A 26,507-nucleotide genomic window follows, 5' to 3' on the forward strand; every position below is an offset into this window, starting at 1 on the left:
CTTCTGGTAAACACCTAAATGATGTTATCTAGTCTAAAATTCAAGTGTTATTTCAATACTTCAACTAAGAACTCTATAAGGCACTTGCAATTGGAGGAACTAGTTCCAATAACAAGAATGACCTATAACAATTCTTTTCCCATTTCAATAATCTTCTGACAGAAAAGAGATCAGGCAAATTTAGGTAACTGAACTGGTATTATTGCAACCACAAATTTTATGAACAGTATTTGCAAATGAAAATTGATTTCTTGGTTTTCAATAGGTATAGAAACACTTAGGATTTCTAGATTTTTGATTAATAACAAGCTACAGGAAAGAAAAAAGTGTGGACAAAATATTGCATCGGCTTCAAGATGCAACAAGTTTCATTGTCTTGTCCTTCAAGCCCATTTCTCAACATCCTCTTTTATTTGCCACTGTTTTTAACAAATGGAATAAACGGAAAATGTCATGAACTAGTGCAGTTCCATGCTGTCCAAGTCCATTGTCCAGTAAACTGAAATTCATCTCATGATAGTTCCTGGCTTCTAGGAAGAACCCTCAATGCAACCAAGCAAAAGTGTTATCATATTAAGATCCTACCAACAAGTCCAAACCCGAACAAAATTACATAAAACCTTAGGAAACAACACTTAAAGTATGATTGGATAAATTTCTTTAGATACTTTTAGGAGAGAAAAATTAAAAGAAAAAATGAAAGAAATTTTTATATAATCTAAAACTAACTTATCATAAGTTAAAAATAAGTTTTTAAAGAAGCTAACACGAAATAATTTTTACAAATTAGCTTAAAAGAAAACTTATTTCATTTTTCCATCCTATTCTTCTATGAAAAGTGTCTTTGGAGAAATTTATCCAAACAAATCATTAGGCATGCGGGAAGTGATTACCTCAAGATCTTCATAATCTGCTTATATCGCGGCCAAATACAACAGTTGTAATCCAGTTGACAAAAACATAAAATCTGTTCCTCCAGCTGATAACACGTGTGATATATGCCGAGCGCCAAATAAAAAAACTCAGAAATCCTGCAAGAGCCAACCCTTTTGCCTCCTGCAAGAGCTTGGTAAGTGAGTCACACCAAGTTTTTGAAGCACCAACAATATCTCAGGAGTGATAAATATTACCTTGCCCTGCCTAAGGTCAACAAGGGCCTTGTATCTTCCAATTGTTGCCATGCTTCCAAGGTGCTTGTAAACAAATGGATCCCCAAATTCTATTTCTTTTGCCTTATTTGCATGGCCTGCACCTGCTTTACCAATTTTGTTTAATAGAGCTGCTAAGTATTTACCTTGCCTCTCTGCCACCTGTGGAATTCAAATGGCAATGTGTCAAATGACCAACAAGCTTTCTTGCAAAGAAGAAATCAGTAACATTACTTCATATTGATGAACCATAACAAATAAGATAAAAGAAACAGTAACTATAAAATGTATCATATTCAAATCTTACCTTAGCCTAAAACCAAAACTACAAATGGCAAGAATTTAAGGAATGAACTCAATGAAGGAGTGTGCAGGAGAAACTAATGAATATATCACTTACTTGAGCTAGTGCAGGAAGTGTTGGTCTTCCAGTACTTTCAACAAATCCACTGCAGTCACCTATTGAGAACACATCTTGTACGGAAGGAACACGAAGCCACTCATCAACACCAATCCTATGAAACATAAACATTCAGAATTTGCTTTGGGATAATTGATATAGAAAAGTTTGGTCAGTGGTCACTAATCTCTATAGATACCTGATCCAACTTTCCTTATATGACATATAAATTCTAATTCCAACCACAAATGATATGCTAATTTTGTAACTTTAACAAGGTTGTCACGGGGAAGTGAATGTGATAACTATGAAGCATGAAACCTCCCTTGTTTGAAATGTCGCAGTGTCAGACACATTTTTGAACACCGACCCTTGCAGACACTTCTAATTAGGTCTCTAATTAAAAAATATATTTTTTATTAGCTTGGACACTTCTACAGACACTTGAGTTGACACTTCCTTTTGAATGGACACAGTATTCTAATTATAAAAAAAAAGTCTTTTTTAAAATAGAAAATATTAAAAAAAAAATGTCTTACTTTTTTTAGGCCTATTCTGGTAGAAAAAATATAGAAGGTTGGTTTAAAAAGGTGAATATACCATCAATTTAGATACCTTATTATTTTATTCATATTTCATTTCATTAGTGTCCCTCTCTTTGTGTGTCTATGCAATGTCTCGCTGTCTTTTTATTTTAAACATTAGTCGTGCCAGAGTTTCAGTGTTTCTTAATGTAATAATGTTGAGTAACAAGACTAACCTTCCACCAGGAGCTTTTGGGAGATCCAAAGATTGAATTATAGGCAATGGACCAACACCAGTGGACCACACCAACAACCCATATGGAACCTCAGAACCATCACTAAGGACAATATTCTGAGGTTTAACATCTTTCACAATGCCACGAACAAGACGAACTCCTGACTGAGAGAAACTACAACATTGGCAAAATATAATGAAACTAATACAGAAAAGTTTTAACAACTAGCTAGCTTTTCAACCAGTTTCACACAGTACTACAATGATGAAATATTCCAAATTAATGCTGAAATGCCTTTGCAATTTGCATCAATGTGTAACTCACCTTTGTCAATTGCTTGGTAGCATAGCGCCTAAGCCGGTCATCAAAGGAAGACAATATCTCATTTGCCTAACAAGGCACGAATAATTTGGTTAATAACATAAACTACCTCTTATAAGACAATTTTTGGCTTACATAAGTTCACATATCACATATCTGATGCCTGATGGTACTTAGCATACCTCAATTAAAGTGACACGGATGTAATCCTTCACATGGGCATATCTTTGACGAACATCTTTCATGATAAAATCACTAAGCTCACCACTGAATTCAACTCCAGTTGGACCACCCCCCACAACCACACAGTGCAAAAGCCTATGTTTTTCCTCTTCTGAAATCCCTGAATACAAGTAAAGCACAAATAAAAGTGATGTACAACCAAAAGTATAAAATAATAAAAAGGCTAAAATATACTTGGGTCCCTCGTCTTATATTCTTGGTTTCAGTTTTAGAAGTTGCACTTAAATTCCTAAAAGTATTTCTATAATAACAAGTTGGTTTTTCATCAGTTTACCACATTAACTCGGTAACACTTGGCAAACTGTGAGAGATGCCATGTCAGATGGGAGTTTGTCACGTCCATCAAGATTAATTTAAGAGATCAAAGTAAATCTTTTTAAATACAAGAGAACAAACTGAAACTAGAAGATAAAGGACCAAAAATGTACTTTGGCCTAATAAAAATAACTGTGATAGTGTGATGGCTAAATATTTGCCTAACATGTAAAACTATAGTTTGGCAAACCTGGAACATCAGACAGCATCAAGTTTAGGAGCAGCTTCCTACGAATTTCCTGTGCATGGTGAACTTCACGAAGAAAGATGGCATGTTCTTTGACTCCTCGAATTCCAAAAGTGGAAGGTTGTGATCCTAATGCAATTACTAGTTTATCATATGAGATTGTGAATTTCCAGGGAGCTATTGTCTCTACTCCTTCAGTCACAGTCTCACAGTGAACCTTCAAAACCAAGATTCTCTGTAACTAAGCCACACTGATATGCTACCAATACTCCTAGTAAAACCTATAACAGTAGCATACCAACAAAAAACTTTCAATCTAGTAAGTGGCAAATTTTCATCACTTAAGGTTGTCCACACATTCCAAAATCCATGCATCCTAAAGTTTTATTTTATAGTAAATTTCTATGTAACAAAAATCACGAAGTTCCTATAGTTGGGTGGAGGAAGTTGTAACACACGTTGGCATGAACAAAAAGAAACATTGGTCAAACATTTCCATTTAAAGTCATCAAATTACGTAACCTTTAATCTCAGAAAAAAAAAAAAAAACTAAAGAAAATCATTCATCACCCTAAAGTCTTTTTATTTTTTTATTTTTTAAGCAACATGAATCCAATAGTAGTTGTAATTAAATAATGTTAACATTTCCAATTGAAGAGTATGCCCTCCAATTGTAAGCATACCAAATATTGTTGCATGGTTCGAAATCATATGGTCCAAAGCCAATTTCCATGTAACATGTAACCACATTTTTCAATTAATAACTTGTTACATGGAGATTATCCTGGTAATTATCCCTAATCATGTAATAATTTATTGTAAGCATGCCCTTCACGTGCAAACTTAGAAATTGGATAATACCATAGTGCTAGAAAATACTTGTAAGGAAACAAAACTAGCTAACACACCATATGGTTATGTGCATCAATATGAGTACAATTTGCGAGGAAGAAATAAGACCCGGGCTCTCTAGAAATAGCTGGTTGGATCCTTCCAATGGGTTCAGCAACGGATCTAAACTCAAGAGTTCCAACACATGTAGAGGCCAACAGGGGTGTGAAGACCATGTGGTTGCGAGGTGAGACACAAACAATGTCATACAGATGAGGGTCCAAGCCCTTCATGAGTCTGCACCCAGCCCATCCTGAGCCCAGCACCACCACACGGGGCTTCTCATGGGCCCTTGTTGGTTCCAAACCTGAATACTCAACGGGCTTTGCACAAGGCTTCTCCTCAACGGGGTTGGAGCTGAAGTGGGAGAGGAAAGTGAAGGAGGGCAAAAGACAAAATGGGTCAGTGTTTTTGGGACGTTGAGATGATGCTTTAATGGTGGAAAACTTGGAGAGGTTTCTTAACCAAGACATGATGATGCTCCTTCTAGTTAGTTTGGTCTCAACCTCAAATGGGTTTTAGTGGATTTTGTGTGTGTAAGAATGTGTAAGCATTAGATATGCATCACAAAATTTAGATAAAGTGAAATAAGTGTAAGAAAGTTCCATACATGTGGGTTTTGTTTTCGGTTATTAACTTGGTGTAAGGGTGGGCCAGGTTTGTGTGCTGATGTTTGGATTTAGTTGCAAGCATTGGCACCTCATGTTATTGACAAATGTCATGTGATTTTTCGTGAAGGATAATAAGAATTTTCCATACACACAAGAGGAGTTGTTTATCTGTTTTTTTCAAATGAATATCACATAATTAATAGATGGTATTCGCTTGGATTTTTTCCCCTCATTATCCAACAAGAAAGTTTGAAAGAATAATCTTTTGCTAACTATTCTATGGCATTGTAAAAGGGGCATATGTGGTCTGTAGCTCCAGTAGTTTGCATAATCAGAATTAACAACAGCACAAGTAATACCTGAAGTCTCAAAAGCCTTTAAAGTGCTAAGTTCTTGCCGCAAACCTTTTGAGTTTTGTCATTTTGTGTAATATTCAGTGATGGAAGTATTGTTAGATTCTAGAATAGATATATATATTATATAAGCTGCACCTGCACCCAAAAACTGAGGAAGGAGACGTGTGACTTTCCAATACAAGAATTTCCTTGCTTTTGCATACTGATTTCCCCCATGCAAGTCACCCTTATAATTTTATCATGGAGATCATGGGGGAATATGTTTAAATATTTTTAGGAAAATATATTAGCTTTAATAAGAATTTTTTATTTATGTTTTAAATATTTAAATTTAATTTTTTTATATTATTTATAATTTATTTATTTATTTTTGAATAGGATAATATCAATATTTAATTCTTATATTACAATTCTATAATAAAAACAAAATATTAATTTATAACTTATAATAGTAAAAATATATCTTTTGTAGTTATTATTATTAAACTATTAAACATGTAGTAATATTTAGATATTTAGATAAATAGAAAGAGTTTTTCTAGTGTTTGCTTTTCTTAAAGCATGTTTGATAAAAAAAAATACGTACCACAAATCCTTTTATAAATAAAACTAAGAACCCTCTCTACACTACAATAAAATGGACTTTTAGTGGCATTTAATATGATTTTTAATGACAATAAAAATTGTTACAAAATCTTCTACCAGCATTTCACATATTAGCCATTGTTTATAGTGACGCTAAAATATTTACCGGCAATTATTCTATATGCTGGTAAAGACCCTCACAATGGTCGGGAAAATTGTATAACTTTTTGTGTCATTTGTTACTACATTTAAAATTGCTGCTAAAAGTTTAAGAAAAGATTATAATACTCTTTAATTATCTTATTTCTAGTCGATGTAGGACTTGTAAGATAAGTACAAATACTTTTTAATTACCTTATTTCTAATTGATGTGGGAGTTAGAAGATGAAGGTTATGTTCTAAGTATATATTCTTTAATTTTTTTAATTATCTTATCTCCTAAATACCAACTTAGAATAGTAAGTTATAGGCCTAACTCAACCTTATAAAACATACTTGTAAGGTGAGAGTTATCATTTACTTATATACTCTTTAATTATTTTATTTCTAGTTGATGTGGGACTTAAGTTTTTTCTAACAAATAATTGTTGCTAATAGTAAATTTTGATGTGATGTAAATACATTTTTAGTGACTATTATAATAGTCATTAATATTTTTATTAAATAATAAAATAGAGGAAATTAATTTATTGTCATTAAATAATTGTCGGTAATACTAAATTTTGTTGTAGTGCTACCTTATTATCATAATAGTCTTCTATTAGTTTCTCATTAAAAATTAATGAAATATACTTATTATAACTCTTAATAACTCTTATTATTATTATTATTATATAACAGTACCTCATTATCAAATAATTAATTAAATTAATAGGATAATTAAATCAAACATGAATTATATAATAAGTCACGTAATATATTTTTTCCAACAAATTCTTTTATATAGAGAGAGTTCATGAATAAAACTAGATCATATTCCTTTGACAAAAATATATCTTTAGAAAATACAAATAAAAAATAACTCAACATTGATATTTAGAGTCAAGGTTCTTACAACCTATGAAAATGGAAGTCGAAACAAATTTTTCACAATTTTTTTCACTTATCTTTGATAGAGAAAATTATAAACTTTAGACGGTAATAATAGACGCATATCTAGAAACTCTATATCTTATGAAAGTCATAGGAGAAGATTATGACATTATACATACTAATGTAAAAAAGACACTTCATACCTCTTTGTATTTTAAAAATAGAAATCACTTAAAAATGAAAAAAAAATAATTAAGATTAAATAATAGTTGATGATTAATAATAAGAAGTTTTGAACGATTTTTGAGTAGTTAAAAAAGATAAAATGAAATATAATATAAATATTATAAGTACAAAATTGTCTAAAATTTTCTATATCAAAAGAAGATATCATCTTTATTATTAGTATAAGTATATAAATATAGATTTGCAAATCATCATTAAAATAAAAATTTATTAATTAATTATTTTTTGAAATTTTAAAAATTAAACTTTTAATATTCTGTTTTTTCAGTATTTTTCTTTGTTTTATTATTATTGAAATAGTTTTACCTAATATGTTTTTATATAAATATACCTTTTTATTAGACATGATAACTAATGTTATATAAATTAGAGGGTTTTTTTTATAAAAAAAAAAAAGTTAAATAACTTGTAACTTATAGAAACTTTTAAACCAGAAAATGAAATTTAATAAAAACAATTTTACTTTTTTAAGTCTTTATTTTTAACTTCAACTTAAAACTTATTTTTAAGTGAAAAAAACTAGTCAAACATTAAAAAGTTAATATAATTAATGTTGCCTAGGGTTCATACACGTGACATGCAGACAAAACGCTTATGGATAGTAGTAATTAAATTTATTATTCTTCATTATATAATTAATCTCTTATTATTTTATTGTCATGACTGTCCATGTATTTCTTTTATAACAGGGCACGTGAAAATATTTTATTAATTTTTGAACGATCAAGATGTTTAAACCATTCCTTTTCTTTTTATTCATCCACAGTTTTTTACTCTTCCTCTAAAATCAAAATACATTGTTTATAATTAGTATAATGGTCTCAATTCCTTTAATTAAGATATCGTTGTTTCAAATTTAAATCTTGTGATGAAAAATACATAGTTAAAAAAGTTAGAAGTTTTCGAAAATTAGTTAAGTCATTTGATATACTTCACACCAATAACTTGCTATAAAAAAAACCAATTAATATAAAGTTTCTTTTTTCATAATTAATGTAAATGTTTCTTTTCTTGAGAACTTAATATAAATGTTAAACATCCCATTGACCTCATACATCAAACAAAAAGGATGCATTAACTGAAATAATGTGATCTAATTAACGTATTGCCAGTAATCTCTCAGCCATTTCTTCATGCATTTCCTCCCCATCTAGCCCCATTCCATGGATCGTGCTCTTGATTTGCAGTTGTTTCACTATAGTCTTCAAGGTTTATTGCTTTCAATGACCTTCCCACCATACTCGGAGCTTCATGATCTATACAATCCAAGTAAAACAATGTTTAATAGATATGAAATATAATCACACTGCTATTTACCATTTCTCATAGTCAACATTAAAATTAACCAAGATGTTATAATTGCGATATTAAGATGGAACTAATATCATGATTTTACTCATCTTGAACAATATATCAAACAAAGTATTAATTCCTTTTAAAGTTATCCATCAAAGGGTTAGGGAGATATAGAAAATAATATATATGAAATGAACAGGAAACTCACTTGAGAAGAAAATAGGGCTCCGAGCTGTGGCAGAACATAGTATAAAGAGCAATGAAGTTATAAAAAAGAAGAAGAAAAAGAAGCACATGCTTATGCGAGTTCTAGATGCCATTTTTTTCCCTACCCTAGCTATATGTCAACAGAGATATTTATAGACGAGAGTGGACTATGTTTAAAGTCTTTGGGACGCGTGTGCAAATACAATTGGAGGAAGAAGTTGAATCTCATTAATTCGAATTACGATGTGCAAGTTGCATTGCGTTGGATTCACCGACATGTTCGATCACGTAAGGTCAACGAGCCCACCAACACACGGGTGCATTCCTGTATAGAAAATGAAAATTAACGTTGTTTCTTTTTCAATTTCAAAACATGTTTTAAAGATATACATGCAAAAACATAAAAATAAAAGGAAATGAATGCAATGTTTCCTGTTTAAATAATAAAATTGTTCTTGCACTTATAATTTTTGTTTTCTAAGTGTGAGGGTTTAATTTTGAATGTGTTTGGATATTTTTATTACTTATATTAATATATATGTATCAGCTATAAAAAAAATGATGATTTTTTTTCCTTCTATACATCGGTGAAAAATCCAAAAATTTTAAATTATTTGTAATAATCAAGTATTTAAATTAGTGCGAGTAATATTCATATATAATATAACTTGTTTTTTAACTGCATTTTCAATTATGGAGCAACTTTTGTATATTATATTGAGAAAAAAGTATATAAATGTCTTGTTGAGACTAGGGATGATAAAACTAAAAACACCTATATACATGAACATCTACATATAAAATTTGTTATGAATTATAAATGAATAATTATATAGATACTTACTTAATAATGAGACAGAAACAAGTAGTGAAATATACGTATTCATGAGTATTCTTACTTTAAAAATATTTTTAATTATATAAAATAATTTGATTTATTTTTATAATAAGTATATATCATAAATTATTTATTTTTAATACAAATATATGTTATCAAAATATTTTTTAATGTAAGTATGTATTTTAAAATTATTTTTTTAATTTAATTTTATTTCTCATCTTTTTATTTAAATCTTTATATTTTAATAAATATTTATTGAAATTCATAGATACTTGCGAATATAAAAAAACTTATAATGCATTAAAAGAAATGGGTGACAGGGAACTACTATTAATTTGGCCTGCCCCACCCAATTGTCATTCATAAATGCAAATTCATCTTTGGATACATAAATTAATAAAGGTACTTTAAATATGTTATTTTAAATATTTGAAACATTATGATTAAAAACATTTAAAATTGTAATGACTTAATTTTTTATTATTAATTTTTATATTTTTATATAATTTTTTAATATACAAATTTGTTCTAATTTTTGTAATTTACATAAAATAGATAAATTATTAAAACGAAAAACAATTAATAAACTTGCCTAAGTAAATTATAGATTTGATTCCTCTAAAACTAAGGTACTTATTTTAGAGAATGAAATAAATAAAATCAATCATTGATTAAAAAAAATTAAGTTGGCAGTACTTGAAGCTCTTACCTGATCATGGAATCGGCTACAGTAGAAACGGGTTGTCTTAGAATGGTTCATAATGCCAAGTCATCCACTTTTGATGAGACTGAATACGGAGATATCATTAAAAAATAATGTAAAGAGATACTTACCACATTTCCAATGGAAACGACTCATTTGAGTTGCTTTATGCATTGAAAAATGAAAAAAGTAATTTTTAGTGTACCATGTCAGCATTAAGTAACTAAAACAAAAATTTACTCCAATAATAAAAAAATTTAAGAAATTCAACTTTTAGAATTTTTTTCAAATCATTTATGAACCAAATTAAATTTTTTATTAAAACGGACAATTACACTACAATAAAAGAAAATAAATTATGAGAAAAAATATACAATAAGTAGATATTAAAAATAAAATAAAGTAATAGTAAATACATAAACATTATACGAAATTAATTTTCATCATTATTATTTCCGAAACGTTCCCAAATATGTTCAATAAAGATCTGCTTGAAGTTGGCGGTGTATTCGTTTGTCATGAATGTCTGCTCTCCTTTGAAGGTAGGTTGTTTTAAAATTAGGATGAGCACCTATAGATATTTCAGATCTTGACATGTCATCATCTACACCATCATAATCAATATAATTTTGATAGGTGTCTTGCTCGTCCTCGACAATCATGTTATACAATACGATACATGCATAAATTATATTTTTCATTATTGCGACATCCCAAAAACGTGTCGTACCTCGTATGATTGCGAATCGAGATTGAAGCACTCCGAATCCACGTTCTACATCCCTTCTCATTGATTCTTGTTGTTGGGCAAATAATTTTCTTTTTTCCCCCTGTGGCATGGAGATGGTCTTGACAAATGTAGCAAAGTCTGGATATATGCCACCTACTAGATAGTAACCCATATTATATTGGGTTCTATTCATGGTGTATTGCACTGTCGGAGCAGTTCCTAAAAGAACTTCGTTAAATACATTAGATGCATTTAACACAGTAATTTCATTATTCGAACCTGCAGTTCCAAAAAATGCATGCCCTAAATCCACAAGTCTTGTGATGCAACAGCTTCAAGAATGATTTTTTTATTTTAGGTTTTTTTTTTAATTTTTAATTTTTAATTTTTAATTTTTTTATTTCTTTAACCCAATGTCTCTTTTTCTTCTTCTTGAGAGTTTTTTTTTCTTTTTCTTCATGCTTCCTTTTCTTCAACTCCTCTTTCAAACTCCTTTTGATGTCGCCGCCTTCGCCACGCGCGCCAGGTCCAGACAGAACGTCCACCCGCTCGCAAAGCTCAGGAACGTCCACCCGCACGCCTTCGCCGTCCAACCGCACCGCACGCCTCCGCCGTCTAATCCTGCGCATCTGCCGTCCAACCACTGCCTCACCACCGCGCCTCCTTCTGTTCACAAAGGTAAAGAATGGTTGTTTTACTAAGCAACCCTCTCTCTTCTGCAAGAAACTCCTATTGTCACGTCACACCCCTCCAATGGTAAGAAACTGAGATTAGAGTTGCTTGATGGGTCAAGCAACTCCCATTAGAGTTGCTCTTATAACATGTTTAAACTATGATGTTAATTTTTCTCTTACATAACCAAATTTAGTTGTCCTCAATTTAGCAAGAACCTCTATATCAAACTCATTTTTATTACATCTCCCATTATATTGTGTACTAAATTATTAATGATATGGGTTGAATATTTTCCATTAAAAAAAGTTGTCAATATAATATATACGTAGAAATGCAACAAATCTTTTCCATATAAATGAGAATAACTATTTTAAAAGTGAGAATTTTTAATAAGTAATTTTTAATGATTTTTTAAGAGTTTTTTTTATAATAAAAGTATTTTATATGAAATTTTCTTAATTTCTTATATTTTTAATTAAATTTTAATATTTAAAAAAATCAATTTAAAAATAATCCTATATAATCAAATTAATTATTTACCAAAATTTTAAAATATATAATTTATTATTTATTTATTTTTATTTTTTATTATATATAATTTGTATTTTTTTTATGACAGGCTCTCTTGATGCTAGAATATCAATGTTAATTTTTTTTTTCACTCAAATTACTTATTTTTATCTTCATTCTATTTTGGAGGAGTTAAACTAAAATATTCATCCTTAAACGAGAATAAATTATTTATTCTTTACGAATAGGGTATAGTGTTGGACTCAATTTTTTAACAAAGGTATTAAGTTTAAATTTTATAAATAAAAAAATATCGTTAAGAAGAAATTTTTTATTAAAGATAATCAATCATGTTTTTTTACATAGATTATTCATCAACATCAATGAATACTTTATACTAAATAACACGAATTAAAAAAAAATAGGATACCAATTTATTGAATTTGGATCTCAACTAATACAGCTGGGTCCAACTAGCTGATCAATAAAAATACTCCAAAGATTTATTTATTAATAATTTTATAACATCTTGGACGATCGGTTCATTTGATAGATCTATTTATTTTTATTCAAGCCCTGTGAGTAGGATAAGACTCGACACTATATATCTATTTTCTTTTTATATATTGCTATTATTGGATATGTGATTAGAATTGTATATTTCTATTAAGTAATGTAACTTTTAATCTTTGGGTATGGATATTTCACCATTAATATTTGTCTTAATATTATATTTTATATCACAAAAATATTAGTCTGTTTCAAAACTTTTGTTATTTTAACCTTTTACACACAAATTAACAAACATTTAATTTATATAAATTTAGACTACATCATCCTATTTATTTACTTACAAATATTTATAATATTTTTAACTACTTCATTTATATTCTTACAAAGTAAATGTTCTACTCAAAATAATATTAATTAATGTTCCACTTAAACTAGTCATAATTACTTGATTATACATAAAAAAAATTATACTACCTCTATTATTTTATAATGATCGTTTAACGTTGTTTTACACAAATTAAAAAATATAATAATTTTTTTTAATTTTTATGGAATGATTTGAATATTTTTTTATTATATCCTCTTTTTTTTACTTCATAATTAATGTATAATAGTTATCCTGTATAAATTAATTAAAAATTAGGTGAGATATAAGTGTATAATTGATAATATCACAATTAAATGTTGTTTTAAATTTTAAAAATAATTAATAAATAGAAATAAAATTTTACTAAAATTTCGATAGATAAAAAAGGATGAAGGGAGTATAAAGTAGTGTTGAAATACTTAGAAAAACCAAAATGTTGAAACAAAACTAAAAGTTAGAAGAACCAAAGATTTGCAACGAAAATAGTAATTGTAAAATGGCCAACTATATTAAGTCAATCCTAGTAAAATGTGTTAACACAACCTAACCTAAATTGGTTATGAGAAAAAAATTTTGTGATCAATTAGCTTGTTGAATAAAGTTAAGCTTATTTTTTTATATTCAATTTGTTTTTATAAAAAGTAATATTACTTTCAATTCTTATTATAAAATCCAAATTTTAAATTAATGTGATCCTTTTTAAAAGATTTGATGGTGAGATGTTAGGATCCAATTGTAAGATATGAAACTTAAGTCACATATTAGAAGTATGAAATTCTAGTGTGGAATTTATAAGTTCTTAGAATCTCTAACAACAATAACTAGGTTTTATAGTGCGCTTCTCCCCAAGGACGTTCTCTTTGTTTGGTATCAACACCTTTCACCATGACTCGATCCCAACTATAAATGAGTGACAATGATGACAACAATGGAATGTGTTTGCTTGGGACTAGTTAAAGGGGTTAGTGCACAGCCAACACACGTGGACGTCAAAGTTGCAAAATGTTGTAGGATGTTAAAATCCAATCGCAAGGTATGGGACTTGAATCCCAAATTGAAAGTACAAGATTCTACATATTTTAGTGTGGATTTATAAGGTCTTAAGTTCTCTAACTACGATAGCTAGCTTTTTAGTATGATCCTCCCAAGGTTGTCTCAAGCTTTAATTAATTTTTTTTCTTTATAAAAATACTCGTATCAAAAGCATTTTTTAAATTTAACAATTAAGTGAAATTCATTTAATTTATGTCTCTTAAAATATAAATAATCTTATTTTGTTAGAATGCAAAAACTGTAGAAACATATAATAAGTATATCATTAATTTAGGGATAATTTTAGAAAAACATAATTATTGATCTTAACCAGTGATTTAAAAACCGGACCAAACCGGCCGGTCGGACCGGTTGGACCGGGAACCGGTGGTCCAGCCAGTCTGAATCTTAAGTTAGATCGGTTATGCAGTCGACCCGTTTCAAACCGGATTGAACCGGTCAATTTTCTGGTTCAACCGATGAACCGGTGGGTCAAACCGGTTCAACCATTTTTTTTTTTAAAAAAAATTTAAGGAACCATAAACTACAAAAAATAATAATGAAAATTGAATCTCTTAATAGAAAAACAAGGAGTCTTATTAAATATAACAATGACTACTTGTTCTAATATATTTGTTTGCAATATATACAACTTAAATAACTTTTATAGTATATTATTAATTTTAAATTATATATTTAATAATATAATATTTATGTAAATATTACATATATTATTTTGTGATATTAATTGCAAGCATATTATATATGTACATATAATTTATATTTTTAATTTGTATTAATATACCGTTTAACATGTAATTTTTTATGTATTTTTTTACAAAATAAAAATAAAAATAATTTTAAATAAGATAGAAAAATTGAAATTTAAAATAAGATATGAATTTATTAAATATTATAAGTATAAAATATATTTAATGTGAATATTTTTTTAATATAAATAAATAAAAATCGAGTCATGCGGTTCAACTAATGACTCACCGGTTCAACCTTTGACCCACTGACCCAGTACCTTAACCGGTTCGATGACCGGTCCAGTTTTTAAAACTACGATCTTAACAAAAAAAAAATTAATTTTTATTAATTAACCTTTGTGAATAAATTATGTAAATCCTCATAGATAGTATCAACTTTAATAGATATGATAGATTTTGAGTTTGAAAATTATCAACAGCCTAATCCAACTCGTACTATTATTTCTTTTAGATCACTATTTTAGTTTCTTTTAATCTAATATAAAATGTTAGACTATTGAACCAGTTTGTTAGAGTAAAGTATTTTTAACACTTCTAATAAACATACCTTCCCATTCTTTTTTATCTGTTGAATTTTTTGGTAAAATTTTATTTTTATTTATTCGTCATTTTAAAATTTAAGAAAATATTTATTATTATATTATCAATTATATTTTTATATCTTATCTAATTTTTAATTAATTTATATATGATAATTAATATATATTTATTATAAAATAAATATAAAAGATGGCATAATAAAAAAATATTAAAATTATACTATAAAAAAATTAAAAAAATTATTACATTTTTCTCTTTTGTAAAATAACCTTAAACAATTAAGCAACATATGTGACATTAAAGTTTTTAATCTCTATTACGAGATAATCTTTCAGCAATTTATCCTTGAAGGTGTTTTCTTTAACCAATTAAAAACAAAATTTTTAAATACAGTATAGTATAGTAACATATACAATTACCAAGCAAGCATTCAACAATCCAATGAAAAAGAACCCATGTTGGGTCTTAATTATCAAATGAAAGTTTTAAACAAGCTTTTTCTAGTGACTTTTCACGTGTCATTTAATGTTGGATATTAGATGGTATTGCGTTCATGCATAGTTGATACGGAACATGTCATTCATCACATAAAACCCTCCTCCTTGCGATTTTGGCATCAAATGGAACACCTGACTGAACTTGAGAGATTGCTCCACAGTGGAGACGGAATGGTAGTGCAGTTGGAAAGGGAGCGAAGTGAGTTTGGTAACGATGTTGGAAGTGCTTCGGATTTCCTGTCCTTCCAAGGTGAGCATAGAATCTTCCTGATAAAGATTTCCTAAGCCTCCTCGATTGGTGTCAAAGGTGGTGTAGTAGTGCTCCACAAATGTTCCTACCAAAGTTTCCTCTTTGTTGGAGTAGTAATCTTCTACAAATGTCTTTGCCAAAGTTTGTGGATCCATATTCTCTACCTCTCCCCTTCCCAAACCATATTTAATGGCGGAAGGTATTTTAAACCTTTTTACAGCTAACATGTGTGTCTCATGACCTGTAAGTATGATAAAGATCTTAAGAATAAATTATTCAGACACTTTTGAAGTTTCATCATATTACACACAATTCTTTACTTTCTTTTAAACATTTCCAGTGAGTGTTCAGTTTATTAATGGTGTTGTTATGAAATATCATAGTAATATTTACCAAACATTCCGTTTAAAAATAATTATAAAAAATGATATGTTAAGAAAAAGAGATTGATTTAAAATAAAATTCTAAAAATATCATTGATAGATAATAGTTTTTAAAAGTATTATTATTTAACATGTCATTATTCTAATTTATAAAGAGAATAATATTCATTATCATGTGTGGAAAAAGCTTTTACGTAATAATTAATTTAATTAAAGGTTACATCTAAGACAATTTTTTATTAATATATAATTAAAAATTTATACATGGATAATATATAAAAAATTAAAATCTTAAAAGTAATTAAAATCTACACAATTAATATTATAATTTAATTGAAATACAAGACTATGTAAAGATTTTTCACATTGCCTTTCAATCATAAAGGAACATATACAAACCAAATTTAGCACAAATCAATTTAGAATTTCATTCGTCCATTTTTTTATATGTTTTAGAGTAAATTACGGTGATACTTTATGATGTTTCACGAAATTATAAAGGTAGAAAATGTAAGAGATTTTTATGCAATTTCACAGAATCTCAGAAAGTGTCAATAATATTTACTCAATATTCTAAGGAGACATTTGTTTCAAGTAATAAATTTTTTATTCTTGAGAATATGAAAATGTGAATATTTATTCGTGTGTTTATTAAAAGATTATAAAAAGATATTCTTGAGTATATTTTATTTTAGTAATGTAAAATATTTATATTTGACATGTTTATTATTCTCATGCTGAAAGATGGCATGGGTATCGTGTATATATTATCATGAGAATGAAAGTTACTTTTTTTTTTTTTTTTCTAATAACCACCTGTTTTCACTTATTATTCCTCATTTCTTAATTTATTTTCATTTTTTAATTAAAAAATATATATTTTTCTCTAAAACTAATCAATGTCCATGAAACATGTTCATGAGAATAACATTTTTAGGTATAATATTCGGAATAAGATCCCTAAAAATACATTATACCTTAAAATAAACTCTCTCAAAAGAAAATAGTTTATCCACTAATTTTATATTGTCGTCACATAATTAATTACTATATATTAAATTTATTAATTTTTATAATAATTATTTTAAAATTCATTTTTATCAAGACTGCTCATATTCTAGTTACATGTTAGGGAAAAAGAGAATGTAATATGTAATTAAGTAAAATTGTTATAAAAAAAAAAGTCATTCATGATAAGAGAACTTTGTGTTCTTTGATTAATTTACTTCCCTTCCTTAGATCGAGCCTTTCAAAAATGCAGCAATATGACTTTTAATTAATAACCACAAAAAAGGATCATCACGAACTATATCTATCAAAGTCTTCCTTACAAAGTTGGAGCGTTCCCTCTCGTATACATATAGTTTATAAATTACCTATCAAGTTAAAGGGAGATATTTAAAATAAGATGAAATGAAGGGAAACTCACTTGAGAAGAAAATATGGCTCTCATCAGTGGCAGAACATAGTACAAAGAAAGTTAACAGAATGAAGGAGAAGCCCACGCCATTAATTCGAACTCCAAATCCCATTTTTTTCCCTACCTCTTTATCCTATTTGGGTCAACTAATAGTACTAATCCATGATTGTATTTATAGACGAGAGAGGAATATGCCTCTAAAGTCTCTAGGACACGTGTATCAAGACTATTGGATGGGGAAGTTGACTCTCCTAAATGCAAATTAAAATGTACAAGTTGTGATGTGTTAGGTTCATCAACCTCTAAACAGACAAACATGACAATATCACACAACTTTAACGTAAGGTCAACGGCCAAACAACACACAATGATGGTAGTTCTAGTCATACATTAATATTGGTACTTGTAAAATTTTATTCGGACCTTTTTATAAGGATTTTTTTTTATATAAACAAAATGGTAATGGATTTTATATTAATACTTGGATACCGGTAACAGATGTAGGTAAATATACACTCAATTAAGATATAGTCTAAAGTCAAGAAAAAATTCTGCAAAATTTCATGACGATAAATGCAAGTATAAGTACTAAAGCTCCATTTCTCTCTCTTTATATATACAAATATATTTGATAACATACACTTACTTTTGTTTCTTAGTTGGAATAAAGTAACAAAGTTACCACATAATCTCCTTTCACCGTTCACCAATGATTTAGGAAAATGACAGAAAACAACTTTAGTTATTTGAAACAAATGTAACTGGAAATAATTAAATCACAGGAGTTTGTTTTTATAATATTGATAAGAAGAGTATAATGTGACTGATTACAAGTATGGAAGGTGAATAAATGAAACTTGTACGGGTAGGGATGTTTAGCCACCTTCTTATCGGTTGTCGAAAGGCCGAATCAGGTGGCCGATCGCCAATCGGTTACCTGGTTCGGCTCATCTCTATTAGTTATCATTAATAAACCATCAAAGGTTAATTAACTGATTAAGAAGTATTACCTAACACGGTAAGGCTTTACAGGGCCCATAAGGTCCAGGGCCCACGAATGTCAGTATAAATAGCTCAGGTCAAAAGGTAACGTCACTGTTCATTAATTACCCTAGATTTCTGTGCCCGTGCTGACTTGAGCGTTGGAGTACCTTTTGCAGGTACAAACCCTTTCACTCATATCGGATTGGAGCGTTCGTTCGGCCTTCAGAACTCAGGAAGACTATCGGTGTATCCTTATACAGGTACATTTGGCGCCCACCGTGGGGCCGAACGAAGTTGGTTGGAAGTTTGTTGAGAAGAACGATGCCGATAACTAGGAGAACAAACACGCAAGATCGTCCCATTGAGGAGCATGTGGAAGTGGTGGATGAGACCGATCTCTCTGAAACAGTGCGTTTGCTGAAACAAGAAATGGAATTAATGAAACAACAAAGAGAGAAGGATGCAAGGGAGCTTTCGGCTTTGAGGGCTGAGAATGAAGCATTGAAAAGTCAGGATACAACATGGAAACCTACTCATGTTACTAAAACACAAACTCAAGGATCGTACCAGTCTCATGCGGTACATACGTCGGCTCCTCATGCTTCGGCAGTAGCCCCTGAAAAGTTTCCTTCAGCTTTACCCACAGTGGGTCGTCCTGCAGATATGACCACTGTCGGATCACACCGGCACCCTTTTACCCCTTCCATTATGCAACTCCCTTTAATGGATAATTGGAAGGCTTTGCCCATTGACAAATATGATGGTACTACTGATCCTGATGAGCATTTAGATGTTTTTCTGACACAGGTAACCTTGAGTACAACAGATGATGCTGCGTTGTGTAGGATTTTTCCTACGTCTCTTAAGGGCAGAGCTCTCATTTGGTTCACTCGTCTCCCACCCAATTCCATTGACTCGTTCAACACATTGTCTTCACAATTTACTATTCAATTTGCGACAAGTCGCCCTCATAGTCTAACATCTTTGTCTCTGGTTGGTATCAGACAGGATAAGAAGGAGTCTCTTCGGACATTTATGGATCGGTTTAATAAGGCTACGTTGGAAATTCGAGATCTTAATCCTGCTGTTGCATTACATCATCTCACAACCGCATTAAAACCAGGACCGTTCGTTAATAGTATCTGTAAAAAACCTCCTTTGGACATGGATGATTTAAGAAGAAGGGCTGATAGATATATGCAGATGGAGGAATTGGCAGAATATCGTAGTCAGGCCCGAGCTGAATCTTCTGGCAAGGTAGACAAGCAGATAGAACAACCACACAGGGGGCGAGGGAAGGAGATATCTCTTCGGGATCGGCCTAGTCGGGGCCCAAAATACACCCAATACACTCCACTTAACACTAGTCGTTCGGTAGTACTTGAACAAGCTTTGGCTTCCGAAGTGTTAATAATTCCGAAGAGAGCATCCACTCCCCCACGGGCCGATACTAGTAAATCTTGCCGATATCATCGTAATCGGGGACATTCAACTGATGAATGTGCGGCCCTTAGAGACAAAATTGAAGATTTGATTAAGCAGGGTAAGTTGCATAACTTTGTGGACAGGTCAGGTTCGTCCCAAACTCGCACATATCAACCCAAATATCAAGATCGGTACAAGCAAGACCGTTCCGGTAGAACCTCTGATAGAGCTCGGCGTGAAAGAAGTAGATCACGCGAACGAAAAGATGACTCGGCACCATCGCATAGGAGAGTCATTAATACTATTGCAGGAGGATTTGCAGGTGGAGGCACAACTTCTTCGGCTCGGAGGAGGCATCTTCGAGCCATTCGATCGGTGAATTCCATTCATGGACAGCCTTCTCGGCGGTTACCAACAATAACATTCACCGATGCTGACTTCAAAGGCATTGATCCAGAGCAGGACGATCCGATGGTTATTAGTGTAGAAATACACAATTGCATCGTCAAGAAAACATTGATCGACCAGGGCAGTTCAGCGGATATATTATATTGGAACACATTCAAGCAGTTGGGTATTTCTGAAAAGGAATTGCTCCCTTATGATGATCCGTTGGTCGGCTTTGCAGGAGAAAGAGTCAGTACCAGGGGATATATAAAACTTTTCACACGATTTTGTTTTGATGAAAAGGAAAGTAGAGAGGTTCAAGTGAAGTATATTGTGGTCGATGCTAACACTTCGTATAATATTCTCCTCGGCAGACCATCTTTAAATGCAGTAGGGGCCATTGTCTCAACGCCACATTTGGCAATGAAGTTTCCGTCTGACAAAGGAAATGTAATCACAATTCATGCCGATCAAAAAGCTGCTAGGGAGTGTTATTATGCTAGTCTACGTGTCGAACAGATGGAAGAAAGGAAATCGAAATCAAAAAGAGCAAACGACGTGAATGTTTCGGCATTAGTAGAGCAGCATGTATGGGATCTTGATCCAAGAATGAACAACGAAGAGCGTGTGGAGCCAGTAGAGTCAAAAGTACATTTTCAGATAGGTGCAAATCCTGACCAGGTTACGTACATTGGTGCCGATATGAATGAGGAACACTGTTTGGCCCTATGTAGGGTTATAATGGAAAATAAAGATCTTTTCGCATGGACGCCTTCCGACATGCCTGGAGTGGATCCCAAGGTCATGTGTCATAAGTTATCCATCTGTGCCGAGGCTAAACCAATTGCGCAACGAAAAAGGAAGATGGGGACAGAAAGAAAGCTTGCAGTTGAAATGGAGGTTGCTAAGTTACTTGATGCCGGATTTATTCGGGAAGTCCACTACACTACTTGGTTGGCGAATGTAGTGATGGTAAAAAAGTCGAATGGGAAGTGGAGAATGTGCACTGATTACACAAGTCTCAATAAGGCATGTCCTAAAGATGCCTATCCGCTCCCAAACATAGATCGATTAGTTGATGGCGCCTCGGGTCATGGAATTTTAACTTTTCTTGATGCTTATTCGGGGTATAACCAAATCCCCATGCATACCCGAGATGAAGAAAAAATAGCTTTCATCACTGATTCGGCCAATTACTGTTATCAAGTAATGCCTTTTGGGTTGAAAAATGCAGGGGCAACATATCAGAGATTGATGAACAAAGTTTTTCAGCACCAAATAGGTAGGAACATGGAGGTGTACGTAGATGATATGGTTGTTAAATCCATAAATGTCGATCGGCATGTGCTAGACTTATCAGAGGCATTCCAGCAGTTACGCAAGTATGATATGAGACTCAACCCGGAGAAGTGCGTGTTTGGAGTGTCTGGAGGAAAGTTCCTCGGCTTTATGCTGTCGGTAAGGGGTATTGAAGCTAATCCCGACAAATGTATGGCAATCATCAACTTGATAAGTCCTCAAAGCCTCAAACAGGTCCAGCAGTTAACAGGTCGGCTTACAGCATTGTCACGATTCCTCCCTTGTTTGGCCGAAATAACCAAACCTATTGTGGCATTGCTGAGAAAATCAAAAAAGTTTGAATGGTCTGACGAATGTGAAGGGGCCTTTCGAACTTTAAAGGAACGTCTCGGTTCGCCGCCTATACTGTCAAAACCCGACTTGCAGTTACCGATTGTGGTCTACTTGTGTGTTTCTAATGATGCAATAAGTACCGTTCTAGTTCAAGAAAAAGATGGACAACAACCTATTTATTTTATTAGCCGAATGCTACAAGAAGCTGAAACGAGGTACCAACTTTTGGAAAAGGTGGCACTAGGCCTTGTCCATACCGCTCGGCGTCTCCGACAGTATTTTCAGAGTCACCACGTTGTTGTTCGAACCAATTGTCCGATATCTAAGGTATTGCGCAAACCAGAATTGGCGGGAAGAATGATGGCTTGGTCGATTGAATTATCAGAGTTTGACATTGTATTTGAGCCTCGAGGGCCGATCAAGTCTCAATATTTGGCAGATTTTGTCAATGAATTACAGCCAAAGGGCTGTTTTGAGAATGATTTATGGACGATGCATGTGGATGGTTCTTCTAATAACCAAGGTAGTGGAGCTGGTATAATTTTAGAAGGACCTACAGGATTAGTTCTTGAACAGTCGTTACGATTTGCGTTTAAAGCCTCAAATAACCAAGCTGAATATGAAGCACTGCTGGCAGGGTTAAGGTTGGCCCGAGAAATTGGGGTTAGCCGGTTGGAATGCTGGACAGATTCAAAAGTTGTAGCCGAGCAAGTGAATAATAATTTTCAAGTAAAAGATGCAAACTTATTGAAATATTATCACTTGTTTCAAAGAATGCGTGACACAATTGAAGAAGTTCAAGTAAAGCACACGCCCAGAGAGCGTAACGGAAGAGCAGATCAGCTGGCTCGGTTGGCAAGTAGCACGCGAAAACCTGGTCAGCTGAGAACCACGCTACACTTAGATCTTGAAGCTCCAAGTATGGTCACTGCCGAATGTTTGGCAACCGAGAGGTCCAGTCACACCTGGATTACTGATATGGTAGATTATCTTCAACATGGAAGAGTGCCGACTGACTCATTGGCCGCTAGAAAGCTTCAGACTCAGGCTGCTAGGTATACCATGGTGGGTGGAGAGCTATATAGAAGAGGATTCTCGGTCCCATTGTTGAAGTGTGTTGAGGCCGAATAGGCTGATTATATTCTAAGAGAAATCCATGAAGGCATATGCGGTTTTCACTCAGGAGGAAGAACTTTGGCTGCCAAGGTGCTTCGCGCTGGATATTATTGGCCTACTCTCCGGAATGATTGTTTGAAGTTTGTCAAACATTGCACATCTTGCCAACAACATGGAAACCTCATTCATGCTTCGGCTGAAGAACTTCACGGCATAAGCTCACCGTGGCCATTCGCGATGTGGGGTATGGACATTCTAGGTCCCTTCCCGATCGCCAAAGGACAGTGCAAGTTTCTATTAGTAGCTGTGGATTATTTCACAAAATGGGTCGAGGCCGAGCCACTTGCCAGTATCACAGCTGCCAATGTTCAAAAAATTTTATGGAAAAATATCATTACTCGCTTCGGCATCCCATATGCACTTGTTACTGATAATGGTTTACAGTTCACTGATCAGAAACTTAATCGGTTCATCCAGGATCTCGGTATCAAGCACAGGTTTACTTCGGTTGAACACCCGCAAGCTAATGGGCAGGCCGAAGCAGCAAACAAAGTAATACTCGGCGAACTGAAGAAACGGTTGGGGGATGCTAAGGGAGCTTGGGCGGAAGAGTTGTTGGAGGTTCTATGCGCTTACCGGTGCACGCCCCAGTCCACGACTAAAGAAACACCATTTCGGCTAACATACGGTACCGACGCCATGATACCTGTGGAGGTCGGAGAACCATCTTTTCGAAGAATACATTTCGATGAAAATACTAATGATATGTCTCTCCGAGCGGAAGTGGATATGGTGAACGAGGCTCGTCTCAGAGCAGAAATCACAGCTGAAGCTTGCAAACAGAGGATGGCTCGTAGATTTAATTCTAATCTTATCAGAAGAAGTTTTAAAGAAGGCGATCTGGTATGGAGAGCACAAGGATCGGCGAGGCGTAATCCGAAAGAAGGAAAGTTGGCTGCTAATTGGGATGGCCCATTTCGGGTCCGGCACAGCTTGGAAAACGGTGCATATAAATTGGAAGAACTTTCGGGCAAGATCATTCCGAGAACTTGGAACGCATCTCATTTAAAGACATATTATAGCTAGTATATGTTGTAACAAGATCTTGTGTAAATAGATGGTGTACTCTTTTCCTTGATCGGTCTTTTCTCCCCTTATAAAAAAGTGAAAAGGGGTTTTGGCCGATGAGGTTTTTAATGAGGCACCTGTTAATGAAATCTATTCAGTTCTTCCATTCTCATGGTTCAGTTTTCGTTTCTTCGCTTCTCAATCAACAACAGGCTTCCCTCCCGAGTTGTTCAACTCGGCCAAGGACGTGCCTTAAAAAATATCGCAACAGGCTTCCCTCCTGAGTTGTTCAACTCGGCCAAGGATGCGCCTTAAAAACTATCGCAACAGGCTTCCCTCCCGAGTTGTTCAACTCGGCCAAGGACGTGCCTTAAAAAATATCGCAACAGGCTTCCCTCCAGAGTTGTTCAAACTCGGCCAAGGATGCGCCTTAAAAACTATCGCAACAGGCTTCCCTCCCGAGTTGTTCAACTTGGCCAAGGATGCGCCTTAAAAAGTCTTGAAACAGGTTTCCCTCCCGAGTTGTCCAACTCGGCCAAGGATGCGCCTTGAAAAATCTTGCAACAGGCTTCCCTCCCGAGTCATTTAACTCGGCCAAGGATGTGCCCTAAAAAATATATATGTATAGTGTAACACGCTTTCCGCACAAAGTACAAACCGAAGCATATCCGTTCAGTTTTATCAAAAGAACATGTACAGGCCGAAGCGTATCAGATCGGTTTTTATCAAAAAAGCTGTATAAACCGAAGCATATCAGTTCGATTTTATTCAAAAAAGTGTTACAAACCGACGCATATCAGTTCGGTTTGACCAAAAATGAGTTTTAAACCGAAGCAAATCAGTTCGGTTTTATCAAAAAAACTGTATAAACCGAAGCATATCAGTTCGGTTTTATTCAAAAAAGTGTTACAAACCGAAGCATATCAGTTCGGTTTGACCAAAAAATGAGTTTCAAACCGAAGCAAATCAGTTCGGTTTTTATCAAAAAAAGGTATACAAACTGAAGCACATCAGTTCGGTTTTATTCAAAAAAGTGTTACTAGGCGAAGCTTATCAGTTTGGTTTGACCAAAAATGAGTTTCAAACCGAAACAAATCAATTCGGTTTTATCAAAAAAGTTGTACAAACCGAAGCATATCAGTTCGGTTTTATTCAAAAAAGGTTACCAGCCGAAGTTTATCAGTTCGGTTTGACCAAAAATGAGTTTCAAACCGAAACAAATCAGTTCGGCTTTATCAAAAAAGTTCTACAAACCGAAGCATATCAGTTCGGTTTTATTTAAAGAACATATTTCTGGTGTATATCTCTTTGGTTTTATTAAAGCGAAATTCGAAACAAACTCGTTCAGTTTTATACGCACACAAATGGTTACCCATTCGGTTCTAGATACGAATGCAAGTGGTAAATCTATTCGGCTTTGTGTAAGAATTCAAGAAGTGTATCTTTTTAGTATTTGTTAATAATTAGCGAATAATAATTCAAGGCAAACTGCTTAAGAAAAACGATTTCATTCAAAAGAAGAAGGCTCTATCGGCCTTCAAATTACAAATAAAGCATTTCTATTACAAAAGAAAAATAATTACTCTTCCGGCGTTCGGGTGGACTCAACTCCCATAACGGTATCGGGATTTTCCTCGGTATCGTTAGTAGGGACAGGATTCTCCTCATCCAGTGTATCTTCCTCGGAGCTCTCGACACCATCTTCCACTTGGGGGGCAGTGTTAGGATTATCATCATCCAGTTCGGCTCCTTCAAGCATATCGGCAAAAGACATCAAGGACCCTTGATAGAAGTCCTGAGTCATGTCAAACTCAAAACCTTCTTCAAATTGACCGAAATGCTTAGCCTGACGAACGGCCTGTTTGAATCCAGCCTCATGTTGAGCAATGATTTTTTCTTTAGCTTGCTCTTTGAGGGTGTCATATGCAGCCTCAGCCTCCTCCAATCGGCGATGCCCTTCATTAGTTATTTTTTGAAGTTCCAGACGAAGGGTATCATTGTCACGCCGAACAGCATCTAACTCGGCAGCAAGATCCCTATTCTTAGCAGTCACCACTTCTTTG

The 26,507-nt window shown here is 32.8% G+C and overlaps 2 protein-coding genes across 3 annotated transcripts; both read right to left on the bottom strand.

The window, feature by feature from the left end:
• Window positions 1-179: 179 nt before the first annotated feature.
• LOC109816420 (internal alternative NAD(P)H-ubiquinone oxidoreductase A1, mitochondrial) lies at window positions 180-4,833 on the bottom strand. Of its 2 annotated transcripts, none has more exons than XM_020381434.3 (9): window positions 4,283-4,833; window positions 3,378-3,591; window positions 2,812-2,972; window positions 2,633-2,698; window positions 2,309-2,472; window positions 1,549-1,663; window positions 1,131-1,310; window positions 894-1,056; window positions 180-530 (listed from the first exon to the last, which is right to left on the bottom strand). In XM_020381434.3, exons 1-8 carry the CDS (start codon window positions 4,736-4,738, stop codon window positions 904-906), a joined length of 1,509 nt encoding a protein of 502 aa, XP_020237023.1. In that variant the 5' UTR covers window positions 4,739-4,833; the 3' UTR covers window positions 180-530; window positions 894-903. The 2 variants fall into 2 exon arrangements, with proteins under 2 accessions (XP_020237023.1, XP_020237022.1); XM_020381433.3 differs by having other exon boundaries at window positions 180-581; window positions 4,283-4,832.
• A 10,847-nt stretch (window positions 4,834-15,680) lies between these two features.
• Window positions 15,681-17,988, bottom strand: LOC109816427 (nuclear transport factor 2B). The gene is made up of 2 exons (XM_020381441.3): window positions 17,842-17,988; window positions 15,681-16,270 (listed from the first exon to the last, which is right to left on the bottom strand). Exons 1-2 carry the CDS (start codon window positions 17,942-17,944, stop codon window positions 15,834-15,836), a joined length of 540 nt encoding a protein of 179 aa, XP_020237030.1. The 5' UTR covers window positions 17,945-17,988; the 3' UTR covers window positions 15,681-15,833.
• Between the last annotated feature and the right edge of the window lie 8,519 nt (window positions 17,989-26,507).

The sequence above is a fragment of the Cajanus cajan genome, chromosome 3 (assembly GCF_000230855.2).
Source record: "Cajanus cajan strain Asha chromosome 3, NIPB_CcT2T_4, whole genome shotgun sequence".
NCBI classification, from domain to species: Eukaryota; Viridiplantae; Streptophyta; class Magnoliopsida; order Fabales; family Fabaceae; genus Cajanus; species Cajanus cajan.

What these genes read in the sequence shown, in the direction of transcription:
- LOC109816420 (XM_020381434.3), bottom strand. Translation starts at nt 4,738, where the DNA reads ATGTCTTGGTTAAGAAACCTCTCCAAGTTTTCCACCATTAAAGCATCA. An exon ending in CCAAAAGCTCCTGGTGGAAG is followed by an intron (nt 1,664 to 2,308) that starts GTTAGTCTTGTT and finishes TATGTTTCATAG; the next exon opens with GATTGGTGTTGATGAGTGGC. An exon ending in TTGACCTTAGGCAGGGCAAG is followed by an intron (nt 1,057 to 1,130) that starts GTAATATTTATC and finishes AAGCTCTTGCAG; the next exon opens with GAGGCAAAAGGGTTGGCTCT.
- LOC109816427 (XM_020381441.3), bottom strand. Translation starts at nt 17,944, where the DNA reads ATGGGATTTGGAGTTCGAATTAATGGCGTGGGCTTCTCCTTCATTCTG. An exon ending in GAGCCATATTTTCTTCTCAA is followed by an intron (nt 16,271 to 17,841) that starts GTGAGTTTCCCT and finishes TCATACTTACAG; the next exon opens with GTCATGAGACACACATGTTA.